The following is an 18,575-nucleotide window of genomic DNA, read 5'->3' as shown; positions in this document are numbered from 1 at the left end:
TCGGATTGATATAATCTCAAAATTACGTGATATTGCATCGTCAGATATTAATCAAAGTTTTATAAATTTTGTTCAAACGTTCAATTATAAGGAATATTCAATGCATCCATGAACTCTTTTACCAACATTTTTCACTAAATAAAAATAAAATTTCTTTACTTATCGAATAAAACAAGATGATTGCTTTTTAACTTTCAGGCTTATTACTGAAATCTTTTATCCAGTTCTATTTGAAATCATTATTTACTAACAAAAATATGAACACTTTATAATGAGTTACTTCATAGCAATCTTCCATTTTATGCACTTTTTGAAATATTATTATTTTTCTATGGATGCAAGAAATATCCTTGATAATTGAGGGTTTGGAAACTAGAGTAGATCATCTCACGAATCGAGGTAATCTGAGATACGATAAGATTATGACGAGTTTTTCACTAAATAATCTTGCCAACTTAAATAAACATAATATTTATATTTCTCGTTAAATGCCAGCAAAAAATGTGCTCTGGCTCTAAAGTTGTTTCACGTTTACGAAAACCCAGAGTAAACCATGGAGCTCCTATTTGATTTATATAATGAAAAAATCATTCATCAAAAAGATAAATGGTAAATAGTATTTAAACTAATTGGGGATAATATAAAAAAATTTAAAAAAATACCAAATTTTTCGTCAAGGTTTAATGACAATGAGGAAAATTTGGAATGGTTCATTTTGGTTGCTAACTCTTCTGGCGCCAATTCTTGGATAACATAGAAATGTAATGTTACGGGTCTATAATCGTACCAATTGATCACACGTCGATTGTAAGAATATTATTTGGATATTTAAAGTGGCTTTTTCATATAGGGAAACAAGTGATTGAATTCTTGCAAGACTACTAAAATATTGATAATACGACATTGTCGATAACTAGTCATTTTAAAGCGCATTCACTCGTTTCATTGTGTATAAAAATTTTGATTTCTGTGTAAATCGAATATTGCAAATCAACTTCAAATACATTTTCTAATGAATTTTCAAAAACCTGAAAAAGCACTACTTGCAATCATTCCATAATGTGTTGTTTCCTGCCTCTCGGTATAGAAATGTGACCGGCCTCAAGTCTTCCTATATGTATACAGCTGTCGCTATCGCTAAGATTTATTAGACGTTTATAGCACTATAATACATGATAAACATTTAGTTTTATTACAATTGCATCTATGAACAAGAACTCTCGCAAAAACGCTCTGTGCATTTTATTTTGTCTCTTGGCCGTGGACTTGTTTTTCTACAGCACGATGTGGGTTAAAGAAATTCGAAACACTATCCACTATCGAATGCGTACGATGAACGTGGACTCATTGACAATTGTGTTTAACGCTATAGAAGTGATAATGCGCAACGGCTCGAGGAGAATCTCTAGATAGACTCTTGCAGTATAATATATTTTTTAACTAGTGGTCATAGCGTCGTGCTTTAATTGCTGGAACATTAAAATTTTTAACAAAGGCTTTTTGAAAACTTCGAGAAAATTAGATTTTTGATATTTTTGAGGAAAAAAACTTTTCTTTTTGATTTTTTTTCATATATATTATTATTATTATTATTAATAATTGAAACTTCTGAACTTTTTTTAAAAGCAATTGCGCTGCATAGCTATTTTAGAGACAAATTATAATTTTCATTTTCGACTTTTTTGCAATTACTGTAACTTGCCCTACGGGAAGTTAATATTGGGTTGACTATAATGAAATTTCGTTTCTTAAATACGATAGACATTATTAAAAGTTAAGCAAAGTTTCAATAGTTTATCGTAACCCGATTTATTCGGAAGATTGCATGAAGTAATATGCTGAATTTTTCCAAACGTATTCAAAAAAGCATTAATAAAAGAGTAAAACGTGAAATCATTTACAAGCGATGCTGTATCATCTCTCCTCAAACCATGTAATATTTAACTTAACTATTGAATAACACTATTGCTTGGGTGGAGCGACTAGGGCGGATGCAGAGCACTAGGATGGAGTGCAAAAAAATTGTTGACAAAAAAATATATATGTTGCTCTATATAATTATATACAATTCAATAAAATAAAATTGTAAAGTTGATTTATAAATTGTGTATGACTAATGTACGTGTATACAAAGTCAAAAAATAAACAATATAGAAACGGTAAAAAACGACAATGATACCTCTCGTAATTTATTTAATGTATGTGTGTGTGAATTTAATTTTGTATTTTGTTAATGTTTATATAAATTAAAGACAATTTCCATTATTTCGTAGTAATCATCTTTATTTCGCAGAAATGTGATCACTGAATCTCAAAATATATTAATTTTTTTAAAAAACTAGAAAAAACCAATTTTTAGATTTATATTTTTTGAAAATTTCCAATAATGAAATGATCAAGTATTTTATAATTTTACAATTTTGATCAAAAGCGTCAACTTTTGATAGAACTTGCCAGTACATTGTTTTTAAAGGAGGACCACACAAAGCTCAACAAAAAGTATTATTTTTTGAAAACTTGGGGCAATTGTATTATTGTTTTTTATTGTGGTCTTAGAAATGTTATTCACGGTTATGATTCCAAAGTTTAAATAAACAAAATTATTAAAAATTAACCACAATAATCAAAAAATGCTCATGTTTTGACCAAAGGTCTAGGTTGTACTTAAAAGCTCATAATTTCCAAACAACATGAGATATTTTTTTTAAACTTTTTTAAGGACAGTTAAGGTCCATATTTTACCCCTTTTCGGCTTGACGTCAAGGTGTCAAATTTTAATTTATGCAACAGACAAAAATGGTAGAATTTGAAAAAAAAGTATAGGAAGTGCCTACTACTTCATTCACGCCATTAGATTTTAAATGATATTGATTGTTACGATTTATTACTGAAAATTTACCTATAGGGTTGATGGTTTTAGAACATATTCATATGTCAGCAAAAGTAACATTGTGAAAGTTGAAATTTGTGCTTGAACTCGATGCAGGAAAACTACTGCGAAATAGATTTTATTAATATTATATCTTATTATTGAAATAAATAATTAAAAAATATTATAGTGATAAACTGTATTTAAAAACAGGTTTTTTAAATAAATTAATAGCTTTATTTTACCAAAATATTTATGTTGTTAATGACAATAAAAATAACAATAAATAACAGAATCATTATATAATTAATATTAATTATGTTTATGTTTTTGATGAATATATAATCAAACTTTTAGTATTTTTTTTAGAATATTTTGATATTATAATTTATATAGTTAATATAATTTATGGGATTTTCAATTTCTAGCGTGAGCGGCAGCTACGCACTACTTGTTCAAATTTTTTATAGAAGTACGTTCATATGCACTTTCTTAATAGAAATGCTTATTATTCGCACACCGGTTATCCAACTCGTATCGAGTAAAAGCCGGTTATGCCGCATTGCAAAAATAATAAATGTTTAATATCAATTAATTTAGGACTTTGTTGTGAATAATATACGATATTAAATTAATTTTATGTTATAATAATTTAAATTTGTTCACATAAGCAGAAATTTCTATAAGTTACTAGATTTCTCTAAACTCACTTATTTTTTGCTAAACATTCATTTCTATTATTTTCATATTATAATAAATGCATTATTCAATTATAAGATAGTAATAATTTATTCACGTCTTTATAATTTTAAATTGTCGTAGAAAAATCATTTATTACTAGCTACTTATTACACATATTTAATATTAAGGAAAAATTCCTTGCATGTACAAAAATGTATCAAGTGTTTTGTATTAAGATTGTATTTTCAGTAGGGTAATAAATTTTTGTTTTCTTTATTTTTAACCAAAGCATGACATTACAATATCCTAAAATAAATGCATTTTTATAAAGATTACAATAACTTTTTTCGGTTAGTTTTATAAATGCTCTCAAAATTATGCTTAAACTTAACCGCCATTGGTGTTGAGGCATTTCCAAAATAAAAATGATTCAAAAATGTTAATACTTGCATGAACAACTGTTTTGCTAAAATAGTTTAGACTAGATATTTGCAACTAAAACTAATGATCTTGCTCGTTAATCATGTATTGATTATAATATTTAAATCATATTCAATAATTTCAAATAAAATTTTGATTTCCAAGAATTCAAATGTGTAGATAATTCCCACACGTTTTTTTAAATTATTTGGTTCTAGCGACCTGCTTTAATGAAACCAATCGTTTAATATAAATCTACAATGAAATCCAAATAATTTAATGTAATTTCAAAATAAAAGCAAATGATGTAATATAACTTCTAATAAACGTCCAAATTCACATATTATATTTCTTAAATTTCTTTATTAAACTTAAAAATAATGTTTACAATAAAATTTATGTTAAGATATTAAATGTCATGTAAATATCTTAAAATTATGTTAAGAATGATATTAATATTGATAATTGCAAATATAGAGGTCAATTTAATTTACTTACATCTGGCCACAATTCATTTCTACTGGTGAATTTAAGAATTATCGCGATTATACTTTTCAAAAAGTCTAGAACAAAAATATTTTTGTATTTACAGAAGATTAGTATTAAAACTGCTAAGCAAAAATTAAATATTTTAATCGTATGGCCGTCATTTTTGAGTAGGTGATAGGTAATATCAAGGGGCTTTGTTATGAATTTATTTAAAATTTAATTGAAATATCATACATCATTGCGGTTTTAATTCAATTGACTAATAAATACAAGGTGATATTTTTTCCGAGTTGGATTAGTTTTACAACGAAGAATCTATTGATTGAATTTCTTGTGACTCAATGGTTTTATTGCATCACATTACTGAACAACAATAAAATTTCATTTGTATATAAACTAGAGTTTCTGTATCTAGCATTAAATACCGCAAATTAAAATTGTTGATCACCACAGTGAAATTGATTAAATTAATTAAGTCTTCTTAACAGACTGAAAAGCAATCGTGGTCGCGGTGATTTATATAGTTTTAATACACTATTCACTAGTCTTAATAAAATTGCATTTTATGAACAACTCTTTTCTATAAGTTTATATGTGGTTTTTCAGTGAATAAATAAAAAAAGTTCAGTTCGAAATATATTATATACATCTCCCGTAAAAAATGTAATAAAATGGATAATGTAGATGCATTATACATATCAATATAAAAGATATACAATAATAATATATTGGCACGATGTAACCTGGAAATTAATGCATATTAACCTATTGTGCAAATCATGCTTTATAAAGCGCAGCAATCAATAAACAATTGTTCCATAATGTTCTTAGACTATAAATTAATTTTATGTCATGTTAATCCCTTCAAATATGAGCTTGTGTCTGTTGATGTTTTGATTTATAATAATTAGCAAAAGTTAAGTATCGTGCTCATTGAAATAATTTAACTCAAATTTTAGTTTTTTATTTTTTTTAAAACTGTATTAAAAAAGTATACTTAAATAAGATGATTAAATTTTCATTGGACAGTTTGTAAAATAATGCAACATAAAAATTGGCAGATATGAAATTTTGCAAAACAGTTCTGGTTTGTACTGGCGTTTCGGCAAGATATATTCTCCATACTCTTTTCCAATAAAAATTTGAACTATGACATAGATTTTTCTGTTTGCTCTCCATATTTATAAGATTTACAACCAAAAACTGCATTTGATCAAATTGACTTTTCATATTTAATGCTTGCTCTCTTAAACTCATAGTACTTACCTACCACAAAGAAAATATCGAATACAATTCAATCACTTTTCAAGGAAAGCCTAACACATTGAGAATTTAATAATGACTTGATTATGGAAATTTAAATTTCTTAACTGACTTAGATAAATTTATAACATGTCTGATAAAATAACAAATTGATTAGTAGATATATTGGCTTTATTGGCAAAGGAAGTAAAATTACCGTTCTATGGACAAATTATAGATTAATGAGAATAATAAATTTGAAGTTATTTTTATGTGTGTATAAATATTTACAAAAAAGTAAATTAAAAAATAGATTTTTGAAAATTTAAAAATAAATGTATATACAAAATTAAAATGTTCTATTAGCATATACCTAATTATAGTTAAATTGACATAGAAATATCTATTCATTTTGTTTATATTATTAAAAATTAAATTATACTTCACGTAAAACAATAAATGTACTTCAATAAAAACATGCTATAAAAATGCAATAATGGCCATTCACACAGGAGTTTAAGTAACTTTGTAAATTTACCGTAATAGTAATTTATTGATTACCGCAAAGCAAAATAATCGAAAAATATTTATAGGTACAGTGACATAAATCGATAATCGCAATATAATATTTATAACTATTTTATTCATTCATCTTCTGCAAACGATATAATTTTCTGGGTCTTCAAAATATTTTTTTTGTTCGATTCTGATTTCATGAAAATTGGTGTTAAATATATAAATACCTATCTTTTCGCCAACCGACAATTGACATGATGGGTAAAAATGCGATTTTTTTGTTTTTTTAATTAATTCTTTCTAAGGTTGAGATGAACGATATAAGCCTTTACATCAAAATTAAATATAAAAATTATTACATCACGAGGAAATAACGAACATAATAAATCTACACGGTGACCATTTGTATCAAACATGTTTTTCTTGCATTGCATGTTTTTATGCATTTTTCTCATGAGATCTTATTGGCAATTTTTCCGAACTCCTTATGCTGAACTTTGATCATTGTTCTCTTTATTTTCACCAGGTAATTGTCAAATTCTTACTTAGGTTTTCTCAAATCTCAAGTGAAAATTGCATTCCGAGGAATTTGCTGCATTATCACATTTAGTAAAGCAACCGTGTGGCCAAAAATTAATATGAACTAATTAATATAAAATTAATATTATGTCTCAGTTAATAGGGTAATCGATCGAAGTGCTTTTTAATGGCGTCTTAAACGTAGAATTAAGCAGCTTTCAAAACAGCTTGTTAGGGTCCGGCTGAGATAATGGATGGATATTAATGTTTATTTGCAAAACATAATATCAACCAATTTTTGTCCCTTGTTTGCAATATAGAGGGTTAGGTAATTTTTGAAAATTTTCATACCACGTGTTGTCATTTTAGGCGGTATCTTTGACATTTCTGCTCTGATTGCTTTTTAAAGTATAGATGGTTTGATGTCTTCTAGGATGAACCATAGAAAAAATCACATGGCATTGGATCTGGCCAGACCGCGTTATGTCATCTGATTTGACATCGTACGTGCAAAATGACCATGGCTTGTTGAAACTATATCTCACCATTGGGTTACTCCAATTTAGTTTGCACGAAGGTCTGTGAAATGTGAAATAAACTAGACGATTTCACTGTAACAACCATTTCTTTTTAAAATGTATAGTTTTTGTACTCAAAAATGCAGACACCATCGAAGAATGATCATGCATTCACAGATCTTTGAAAATTATGGTTTTTATCTTTTAAATAAAACTTTATTAAATTCTACACTCACAAAGCCCCAATACTTTTCTACCCCGGTCTATATAGAAACAATGGACGCTGTAAATCAATCCTTTCTTTCTGTCGGATCTTATACAATACCTCATAGTTCTGATTACTGTTAAAATATATGAATAAATAAAAATTTATTCTGATTTTGATAATACATAAAGTGAAGATACATAAGCAATGTTTCAAAATTTATTTTTCATTATTCAATCGCAAAAGGAAATTTATACATCATTTATTAATGAGATCTACACAAGTAAACCTCAATTAAAAACGAATATGTTCGTAAAAACTGTAATAGATTGATTTTGATTGATATTACCACACGCCACAGACTTTTTTCGTTCATCGTTACCGTGTTAAGTTATGAATAAAAAGTGTGCTAATTTATTTAAAGGAAATTTTTCATCGAAATGTATCATTTAGAATTGAGAAATTAACATATCAGTTTTACCCATATAAATTGTAGGTAGACGAGCATGTGCGCACGTAAATATGTATAGAATGGACTCGGTGAAATACTTTCAATGTTTTCACATTTTTAACGTAAACAGGCCAAATATACTATTTATAGTGCACTAACTTCAATTTTGAATTGAAAACTTATTTTGTTTTTTTTTTATTTTTTTTTATATTTTGTAAAATGTGCGTCTAATATAAAATTAATATATTCAAAGAAATTGCAACTTTGAGTCCAAATTTGACTTGAGTTTCCTAAAAAGTACATTGATTCTTCAAAATCAGCTTTCCACTTTTCATTCAACTTTTTTTAGCATCCATATATGTTACAGAATTTCAGTCTGCTTTTAAAATGATATTAAACAATCAAATTAAGTCTCAAAACATTACGATTTTAAATCCATTGGTTTAATATAAATGGGTATTGTAAAAGGTATTATGAAATTGTGAAAATTGGAAAAATTTAATGTTAGTAAAAATCTCAAATATAAAAAGACTTCAACATGTAGATAAAAATTGAAAATTGAAAGGAACATATTTATCCAACTTGTTTAGAAAAAAAAGTATGGATTAATGTGTGTTAATATCGAGGAAATGACCGTAAATTTTGACGTTTTGTCTTGATGCTTGAAAGCGACATTCGCAATTATATTCAGTAGTCATTGTTAGATTCGATTTGTAATAACAATTATCATTTATTTATTAATATAGGAATTAGAAAACTTAATAATAGATGCCTAGCTTATAAAAATAATATTTTTTGGTCAGAAAAGGTTTGTTTGGATTTGGACTTCGAAACGTTTTATACCATATTTGTCACTTATACGATCTAAAACGTCATATTACAATATTTAGTAGCATTTTTGATTATACATCCTCTGTTATAGTTTATAAACTTCTTTAGATTTTTTTTAATTGCTATATATGAAAAGGCAATTACACGATATTAATTATTCCAAAAACTGTCTGCACTACAGCACATAATAAATATTTTGTAACTATTGATTATTATGTATTTTCTAGAAAAATCGAAGTAGATTTAGTTTTTTTTACCGTTTGATATATATTGCAACTCAAAAAAAACTACAAAAATTACGTGTATAATAGACGAATTTATAAAATAGATATTATTTAGTTTGAAAAAACAAATTAAAACACAACCAATAAAAGTTATGAATAAAATTTGTTTATGTAAAAATATATAAGGGAGCGTCCATTAATCAGGTGAGGGGGGGTTTGACAAAAAATCGAGAAATTCACGTGGGGGATTTTTTATCTGATTTTATTTTAAAAAAATTCAAACATTTTCAAAAGAAAAATTACCATTTTGTCCCGTAACTAAAAATATACGTGAGGTTTGGTGGGTAGGGTTAGGGGTAATTTTGTATATCACTAAAGGGGAGGGGGGTCCAAAAATCCTTTAAAAGTCGATCAAGTGATTATTGGACTTCCCCTAAACACTTTTTCAATTACTCTATTTAAAACAAGAATATATTTGTTCGTTAAAAACTAGTATAAATGCTAGTACTAAATTATGTACTTTGTGCACATCTCTATATTTGAAACGTTTGGAAAAATTAGAGATTAATTTATAAATTTTTGCCTTTTATATATATAATAAAAATACAAAAAAAATTAACGTTGAACTATATTATAGTTTTACAAAATGCAAGTTTTATGGATGCACTTTTTATTTATTTTAAAAAAATTATAAAATGTTATTTTAGAGCTACTAGATGATAACGTTTGTACAGTGCCGAAAAGTAGAGTATAATATATTTTATTATTTCTTGAATTTGTGTTTCCATTTTATATTCTACTGCTTGGCTGTTTCAAGAATATGCCAAACGAAATATCTCTCTCTCTCTCTCTCTATATATATATATATATATATATATATATATATATATATATATATAATTTAAATATAGATTATTTACATATATATCTATATCAGTGATTAATAAACTGGCACTTCATATGCATTGGGATCAATCAAAATGGAAAATACCCGCGACACACAAATACATTCGCATATGCACACAGGTGAAAGAATTTAGAAAGCCGAAACGAAACTCGTAATCTGGCTGAACATCTTATGTCATGACATTGAATGAGTCTCGGAACTGACGATGACAACATTATTTAGATTCATTATGACAATATTATAACAGGCGAACTGTCTAACAGTCATCGCATCTGGTATCGTGGATAACAACATATATTGTTAATCAGACCTCCATAAAGACTGGTTGTGGAAAATAACAATATACATTTCACTTGCACAAATTCAAACCAATTATATATATATATATATATATATATATATATATATATATCAAAAGTATTATGAGTGATCAGAATATTAAAGTTTGTCTCATCCTCAGTGGAATACAAAAATCCTTGTTATCTGTTGCACAATCTTCAGCTTACTGTTTGAACAAGCGTAGGATTTGTCAATCATATATTTGAATATGTGATTTTTTTTATTTACACTTTATTTACCTATCAGAAATATATAACATCTCTATAAGCTAAACTGAAAGCCTTGTATTGTAATCAGTATAATCTCCACTGAAATTATCTTCTTATCTTATGTATTGCCCAGTGGCCAGGCTCTCTTTAGCCTCTATCTCTGCCCAGTTTGTAATAATTTGTGAGCTAATTGGTTAGGTTGATTTTCTAGTTTATTTTTGTGTTTTGCTAGAAGTCTTATCGTTTCTTGAACATTTTGCATATGAAGATCATTGTAGACACTTTTGTTGGTCACTTACCACGGAGTGGTACGGAGTCTGGAATCGATATCAGGATTTTTGTTTGCGATCTCTAAATTATTGTTACATTTGATTTTGAAGCAAAGCTCCATAGTCTAATCAATATTTCATATAGGCTTCATTATGGTTTTATAAAGAAGCACTTTATTTTCAATCGAAAGCTTGGATCTTCTGCCTAACAACCAATTCATTTGAGCTGCTTTTAGAGCTACTTGCTCTCTTTTTTCATTATGTTTTTTCCAATTCAATTTATTGTCAACATGAATTCCAAGGTATGTAACAGTCTTTTTTGTGGAATTTCCACATTATTCATGATTAGCGGTGGACATTTTTGATGACAAAGTGAAAGTGTTACTTGAACTGATTTTGATTTGCTGATTTCAATTCTCCATTTTTTTAACCAGACTTCAATATATGTAGATCATTTTGCGATAAGTAGGATGCTGAAATCGGATTTTTGTGATATTTAACAGTCTTTTTTATGGAATTTCTACATTATTCATAAATAGCGGTGGACATTTTTGATGACACAGTGAAAATGTTACTTACTGATTTTGATTTGCTGATTTCAATTCTCCATTTTTTTAACCAGACTTTAATATATGGAGATAATTTTGCGTTAAGTTGGATGCTGAAATCGAATTTTTATGCGTGGACAACACTGCAAATGTAGCCAATAAAAAATTTGTTGCTGTTGGTAAGTCGCAGGCAGGGCCGGTCCTGCCTTGCATGCGATGCATGCAAAAAATGCGGGCGCAAGCCTTAGGGGGCGCCAAAACGAGTTTCGGAAATTAAATTTATAATATAATATTTTATATTTTTTATATAAAATCTAGAATTATTTATTTAAAATCTAGAACAGCTCTGTTTATTGCTTAATCTACTTATTCAATTTTTCTTTGTTTGAAGTTACCGTGGAATCGAAAAGGAAATTATCTAGTGTTCAATCCCATAAGCGCAAACCTGCGATAGATTAAATTAAATGTTGGGCATTATTGACGAAAAATTGCGAGCTGATTTAGTTGAATCGGAACTTGTTAAAAACATATAAACAAATTATAAAAATGAGTAGTCAGTGCTTAGAAAATGACTTATTTATTCCGAGAAATTGAATTGTAACTTTTGCTTTTGTTGCAAATGTTTCGTATCTGTTGAACTTTGAATGTTGAAGACATGCGTGGAACAAATATAAAAAATGGAAGCAAAATTTACTTTGGAACAGAAATCTTAAGGCTTGTTTCATACCTAGTAGTGTCCATACTCTAAATTTAATAATTATTAACTATACAGAAATAATACATATCAAATATAATAAGTTTTTTTTTCAATATTGTTCAACAAATGTGTAATTTATTTGCATTTTTTACTGATTTTTGAACAATACTTCTAAAATACGTTAAAAATTTAACTTCAAAACAACAAGCTGATACTCTTAATATGACGGCTCCTACGATATCAATAAGGACAAGTTTACGACGCAATTTTGGATATTGTAAATGATGAAAAATTAAATTAAATTAAAATTTAAAAAATCCAACATGAAATACGAGTGTTATGTTTGAAAATTTCAAAATACTTGATTATGATCAACCCCCGAATCGCCTAGATTTTCTAAATAAATTTAAATTCAATATATTATTTATACGCTTTTAGATTATATCTAATTTTTTGTGCACCAAATCCAGAATAATTAAAAATTAATTTATTTATTTCACTTAATATTTTTGATAAATTAAAGTTATAGAATTTTATCAAGATCTTTATATCAAAATAATAAATACTATTTCCGAAATGCATTTCTTAAATTCTATGGTATAAGCTATGGTAGTTACACCATACTTATAAACTTACATCCTTAACCAATATTTTACATATTGAATATTACTAAAATCTGAAATTATGACAGGATTGTTTTATTTATTGATATCGATAAAATCAATTTAAAATCAATATATTTCGTACTCTTCTAGATTATATCTAATTTTTTGTGTACTTAATCCAGAATAATTACAATTTTTAAAAAATATGTAAATATTTATATAATTTAATGATAAACTCTTAAAACGGTAAAATTAATGGGGGGGGGCGCAGGAAACAAAGTTGCATGCGGGCGCTAAGGACCCCAGGACCGGCCCTGGTCGCAGGTGTATAATATATATATATATATATATATATATATAGATTTTAGTAGTGAAAAATAATTTTCTGTTAGTTATTTTTATATTGTGCATTAAGCTTTGATGCCACATCTTGCCGAAAGCTTGTCGAACATCTAGAAATAGGCTGCTGCAGTATTTCTTATTTTCTAGGTTTTTGTTGATGACGTGAACTGATCTGTGAACTTGTTCTATCGTTGAGTGTCTAGTCCTAAATTAAAATTGATGTGATGGAATCCAGCTATCAATTGGCGTGTCATTGTTAATTCGTATTAATAAGAATCTTTCGAGAATTTTAGAAATTATTGGTAGCAGGCTAATTGGTCTATAGAAGGATACACACGTCAAACTTTTACCTGGCTTGGGTATTATTACTATTTGAGCAGCTTTCAAGGTTTTCGACCAGTAACCCTTCCTGGCATTAAAAATGTATGTTATGAAGACTACTGTTTCTCTTTGTACTTCCTCAGCATTTTACCTGTTATGAGATCAAACCCTGCAGTATTTTTTAATATATAGGAATAATCAGGAATTAGGAAAACTTAAGAAATAGATGTCTAGCTTATAAAAATAATATTTTTTAATCAGAAAAGGTTTGTTTCGATATGCTGAGAAACATTTTGAGTGCATATACATATTAGAAAAATTAGGAATTATTTTTTAAAGATTATAAGTATTTATGGGGTTTCGATATGTATTATGTAAAATATTGATGTCTGTCCATAATTTCACTGTATTATTTGTGTTTGGTATTAAAATCGATTCAGCAATGCTTCTTTTAAATAGAGCTTTTTCATAATATATTAATGAAGGGATTATTGAAATCAAAATTATGGTTCTTCGAAATAGCGTGGTCTACAAGAGTGCTGCTTTTATGTTGTATATTGCCATTCTTTCGTTTTCCTAAATTTTTGCAGGTCTGGCCAAGTAACGAAGAATTGCAATTCAAGAGTATAGTTCCATACGTTTCGAAATAATTAAATGTACTTTACTTAAATTTTCACTGAAGATAAGCAGTATAATATGCCGAAACATATAGAAATAATGAACTTTGTATGAATTTCTTTCATAATAATAAAATGTATTGCATAATACGTAAAACCTGGAACAACAAATTAATCTAAATATCGACATTTATTGTTTCTAAAATCGTATCATAGAGGCACTTTGTGATTTTGGTTCTATGGTCAATTTCAAGCAACTTCTCCGAAAAAAACATAGCTCGGAAGTGAATTTTGGGCCAGTGATTCCCAGTTTTCAATTTCACACACACGATAAACATCAAAACGCACTAAAACATAGAGAAAATACGTGTTTTTGTTTTAAACAGTTCTCATTGTCAGAAGAGTGAAAATGTATTGAGTCGATATATTTTTAAAGATAGCACTTATTATTAGTGCGGTTTAATGTTTAATGCTTATATATACCCAAATTTGGAAAAAAATTAAATAAATAAAAAATTTTTAAGAAAAAAGTTAGTTTATATATATATATATATATATGTGTGTGTGTGTGATATTGCAGCAATATCAATGCGAAATTAGTTCATTGACACGCGCTGTATTCTTTCATTTATATTACCATTTTCTTATTTTTAATTTCTCGTATTAGAGAATTTATTAACTCCACATGTATCAATTGTATTTTTATAATTTTAATTGTTATTTATATTTCTAGAAAAGAATAATATAATTTTTAGGAATAGCATCTTATATTTTAATTACCTTTTTTAATAATATATATAGCTTATATACATATAAAATACAGTGCAAAATGCATAATATATTTAAATTGAAATATTAAAATTTAAATTACGTGTGTCGTGAAAATTGCTTCAGATACCTATCTTCTTCAAACCTCGATTTAATTTATTTTTAGAAAAATGGATTTCTATTTATGATTTACTTTAACTATTAGTGCTAGAAAGGAGCATATATGCTACAAATGAAAAGTCGCGTAAAGAAGATATAAAATCAATTATGCATGAGTCGATATAACTGGCAATTCTTTCAATATTATGAATATATAAGATCATATAATTAAATTGCTCTCAATAAAATTACGATGTTATATAAAAAACAAACATCCCAATTATGTATGAATCATAAGTTGCTACTATTCTGATTCATCTTGGGATATCATAATGAGAAAGTAGCAAATAGAACCATCGAGATTCACTCCACATGTTGTTATAGTTTGTTTTTAATCTAACCGATAAATCGGTCAAATTTCACATAAATCGGAAAGTTATTTAACTGCCGCATTAAAACTAGAACAGACAAAAATTTCTTTGCCTTTTTAACATATAAAAAATGCAAAGTTTTTTTGTTGCGCAATGTATCCGAATGATCGTGGGTTTTTTGAAAAAAGTGAACCGCAGTATGAATTCCGGACGTCTTCTATATTAATAGTTCCGGTACTTTTTTCATACCGAATACATTTATGTAAAATTTTCCTTCATCGAATTAATAAATGTCTCATGCATGTTTTTGATAGATGAACTCAGAAGATATACAAGAATTAGCTAAAACACGATGTGCGATAACTTTCGAGCAAATGGAAAATTCTGATCACAACTGGTTCTGTTAGTTTCTCCATAATAGATGATATATTTATTATATTGTATTTTATGTCACACATAATTCTGACTCGAATATATTATGAAAACGTCTTATTATAGACATAGGTAAATAATCAGTAACGGGTTTAACCTAACAAAGCAGGCCACACACTAATAATTATTTGATGAAATACCTTTTTTTTGTATAATACAATAAGGTGCTATCCATATATCATGATCTAGTATGAATTCATTTAGTCATATATGGTAAACAAAATATACATTTCCGATATAAATCCGTTGATGAATAGATAAATAAATAATAATAAATAAGCAATAAATATTAAAACGTTATAACTATAGCCGTAAGAATAAACATAGCAAATAGAATAGAGTTCATAAAGGACATAATAGACTTTTAGCTGAAGTTAAAAAAAATTAAAAGTTATCTTGAATTTTCGGAGTTTTCAAGCAAAACAATATCAATTAATTAAATTGAAAAACTATAATGTGTTATATAATGCTTTTTATTCATACGAAGCATATTTTAACAAAATCAATTTCATTGTATTGTTTTTATTTTGTGGCAGTCATCTGTTATCAATTCGTTTGAATTGACAACAAACCGAAATTTTTTAGAACCTTAAAACTGTCGCGAAAATTTGAAAGATATCTTCGTGTATTTTCATTATCCATTTAGTTTTCTGACCCTGATCATACTCATAATTTTAGTACTTCTGGAATATTATAATGAATCGTAATTTTAAATATTGTAAATTTGTAAGTAATGTAAACTTTGCGTTTCTAACGCCAATTTAAACAAATTGACTCGATTCTGACATATCAATTCCAGTTTCCTGTTACAAATATACACGATAATGTTTCCATAAATAGACAGATATCGGTCAAGACACGATTTTTCGTATTTTGTTGAAATTTATTTTGTTTCAAACTTAAAAGATTGAAACTAGATCTTTTAGTAACCGTAATATTGCATGTGTGAATTTCCGGGATTTCTTTTTTGAAAAACTTCATAATACAAATAATAATTTTTCTTAGAATTATTTATAATATTTTGTACAGTTTTGCTCTCTTTTGTTATATAATTATAACTTTTCGATACTCCAACTTTTTATTTTTATATTCCAATTTTCGCTTGAAGTTTCAAACCAAAAGATTTCAACGGTTTGGCTTAAACATTTTTATTGTAATAGTTTCGCACTAAATATAGTATAAATTTTATATTAAACGTTCTTAATTGTAGTAAATTATTTACACAAGTGAAATATTTTTTAGTATAAATATTCTCATTGCTTGATTGTATATTTAAATGCATTAATATTTTATACGGATTGAAATTATTTATAATTATTATTTTTTATTAACCGTAATCGGGCATAAACGCTTCTAGTGAAAAATTATACTACACTTGAAATCATGTATATAAATATTATATTAAAGCCTTAAATAAGATTCTGAAGTGATAATATATTTTATACATTTTACGTGAAATTTATTGACATCATTATGCCTAAATTTGAAGAGTTAAGTGTCGTATTTTATTTTAATCTGCATTATCAAATATTATGCTTTAACCTAGCCAGATAGTCGACAGTTTAGTTATTCAACTTAGGAATAAACATTCACAAAATATTTAAAACAAATAATTATATATAGCATTAGTTATACTTCCTAAATAATTTACTTTTTTCGTTACTGCAGAATTAACTCACTTTGATTTCAATAAGTAGCAGTACCATTTGATATTTAGTACAACTATATTTTATTATATTTTTAGTTTTAAACATTATTTCTTATTTATTTTATTAATCATTAGTTTTTTTACAATTAATTTACGATTAAAAATCGATAAGTCAGGTTTGATTAGGGTTCGTAGTGAAGAATTCTATAACGAATAACAGAATTAATTTATATTTTTGAGTTCGGTTCTTTATACATATTTTGAAATTAAACGATATGCTACAACCAGAATTTAAATTACTACAAAATAATTTTATTTAGACACATATTAGGAAGTTGGTTGACAAGAGGGTGAATTAATATTCAATTTTATTGGTTGCGTTAAATTACGAGTTTAAATTATTAAGAAATAAATATAGTACCAGAAATGCGTAGTTTTAGCAATCGGGTTGCCGCGAGAAAAAAGCTTTTAGTTATTCTGTAAGTAATAATGTTCTAAAGCCATTCCAATACCGGAATTTTTATAAGGATAATATGTTTTTAACTACTACGGGAATAAAACTACTCACTTATTTTCTTGAAAATAAAAATTCTGCCCTCGCCGTTAGTGTTTGCTAGAGACCTCTCCATAGGCATGAGTTCCAACTTGACAATTGCCCCGGATCCTTCAAACCCCCTAGGAGACACTTTTAGTGTGGCGCTGTCGAACAGCATTTCTGGAAGTTGAAGTTCCATGTCATGCGTCATCATGAATTGAACTCCTTTTCCATATAACGCCCCTGATACCTCTTCCAATGGACTTTCTACAAAAAAATATGAACTATATGAGCACTATATAATATTAAATAGTAAATTACAGTAGAGTAAGTTTTAACTCTTTTGCTACGAGTGCTTTCCATGGACGACATCCACTCGACTACCTGGGTCGTCCATGGACGACATGTTCCGTGTCGGTCTTTGTTTCAAGATTAATCACTACGAGTTGAACTATTAGTAATCCTAATTTTTACTGTGATTTTTAATTTATCAGAGGCAATTTTTAATTTTTCAACACATTTTTATTGAAAATAATAGAAAAATCTGAAAATGTATCATTGTGTATGGTCCGTTCTGTAGCACTAATGGACACGCTGTTCCGTACAGCAGCGACACTTTTGCGGAAAACACTCTAGTAGCGAAAAGGTTAAAATACAATTTTTGTTTTATATATGTTTTCAAATATGAAAATCAATAAGCATTTATGTGACATTATATTACTTTATAAGCAGTACAATTGTTTAACTAGGTGCAAGTGACAAGTGAACATAGGCCTTGGAAGATGAGTAAACTTTTCGATGTATGTATATAATCGGCTCAATCAACAAGAATTGAGATTTATAAACTTTTGAAGTTGTCACGAGAGAATTTTGTTATTTTCAAATGAACTGTTTTTCCAAGCA

At 27.3% G+C, this 18,575-nt stretch overlaps 1 protein-coding gene across 1 annotated transcript in view; it reads right to left on the bottom strand.

The window, feature by feature from the left end:
* The window catches only part of LOC113375256, a 58,646-nt gene extending 40,568 nt beyond the window's left edge, over positions 1 to 18,078 (bottom strand). Inside the window, exons 1-2 of the mRNA XM_026615199.1 lie at positions 18,057 to 18,078; positions 17,706 to 17,939 (exon numbers count right to left, since the gene is read on the bottom strand). Coding sequence (XP_026470984.1) covers positions 17,706 to 17,939; positions 18,057 to 18,078 — 256 coding nt within the window. The remainder of the gene's footprint in view (positions 1 to 17,705; positions 17,940 to 18,056) is intronic.
* Positions 18,079 to 18,575: the final 497 nt, after the last annotated feature.

This window comes from Ctenocephalides felis, unplaced genomic scaffold (genome assembly GCF_003426905.1).
Source record: "Ctenocephalides felis isolate EL2017-DRISC unplaced genomic scaffold, ASM342690v1 CF-g0.4_SCAFFOLD_01886, whole genome shotgun sequence".
Classification (NCBI taxonomy): Eukaryota; Metazoa; Arthropoda; class Insecta; order Siphonaptera; family Pulicidae; genus Ctenocephalides; species Ctenocephalides felis.
The sequence above is the reverse complement of the archived record's forward strand: the minus strand, read 5'-3'. Positions and strand labels throughout refer to the sequence as shown.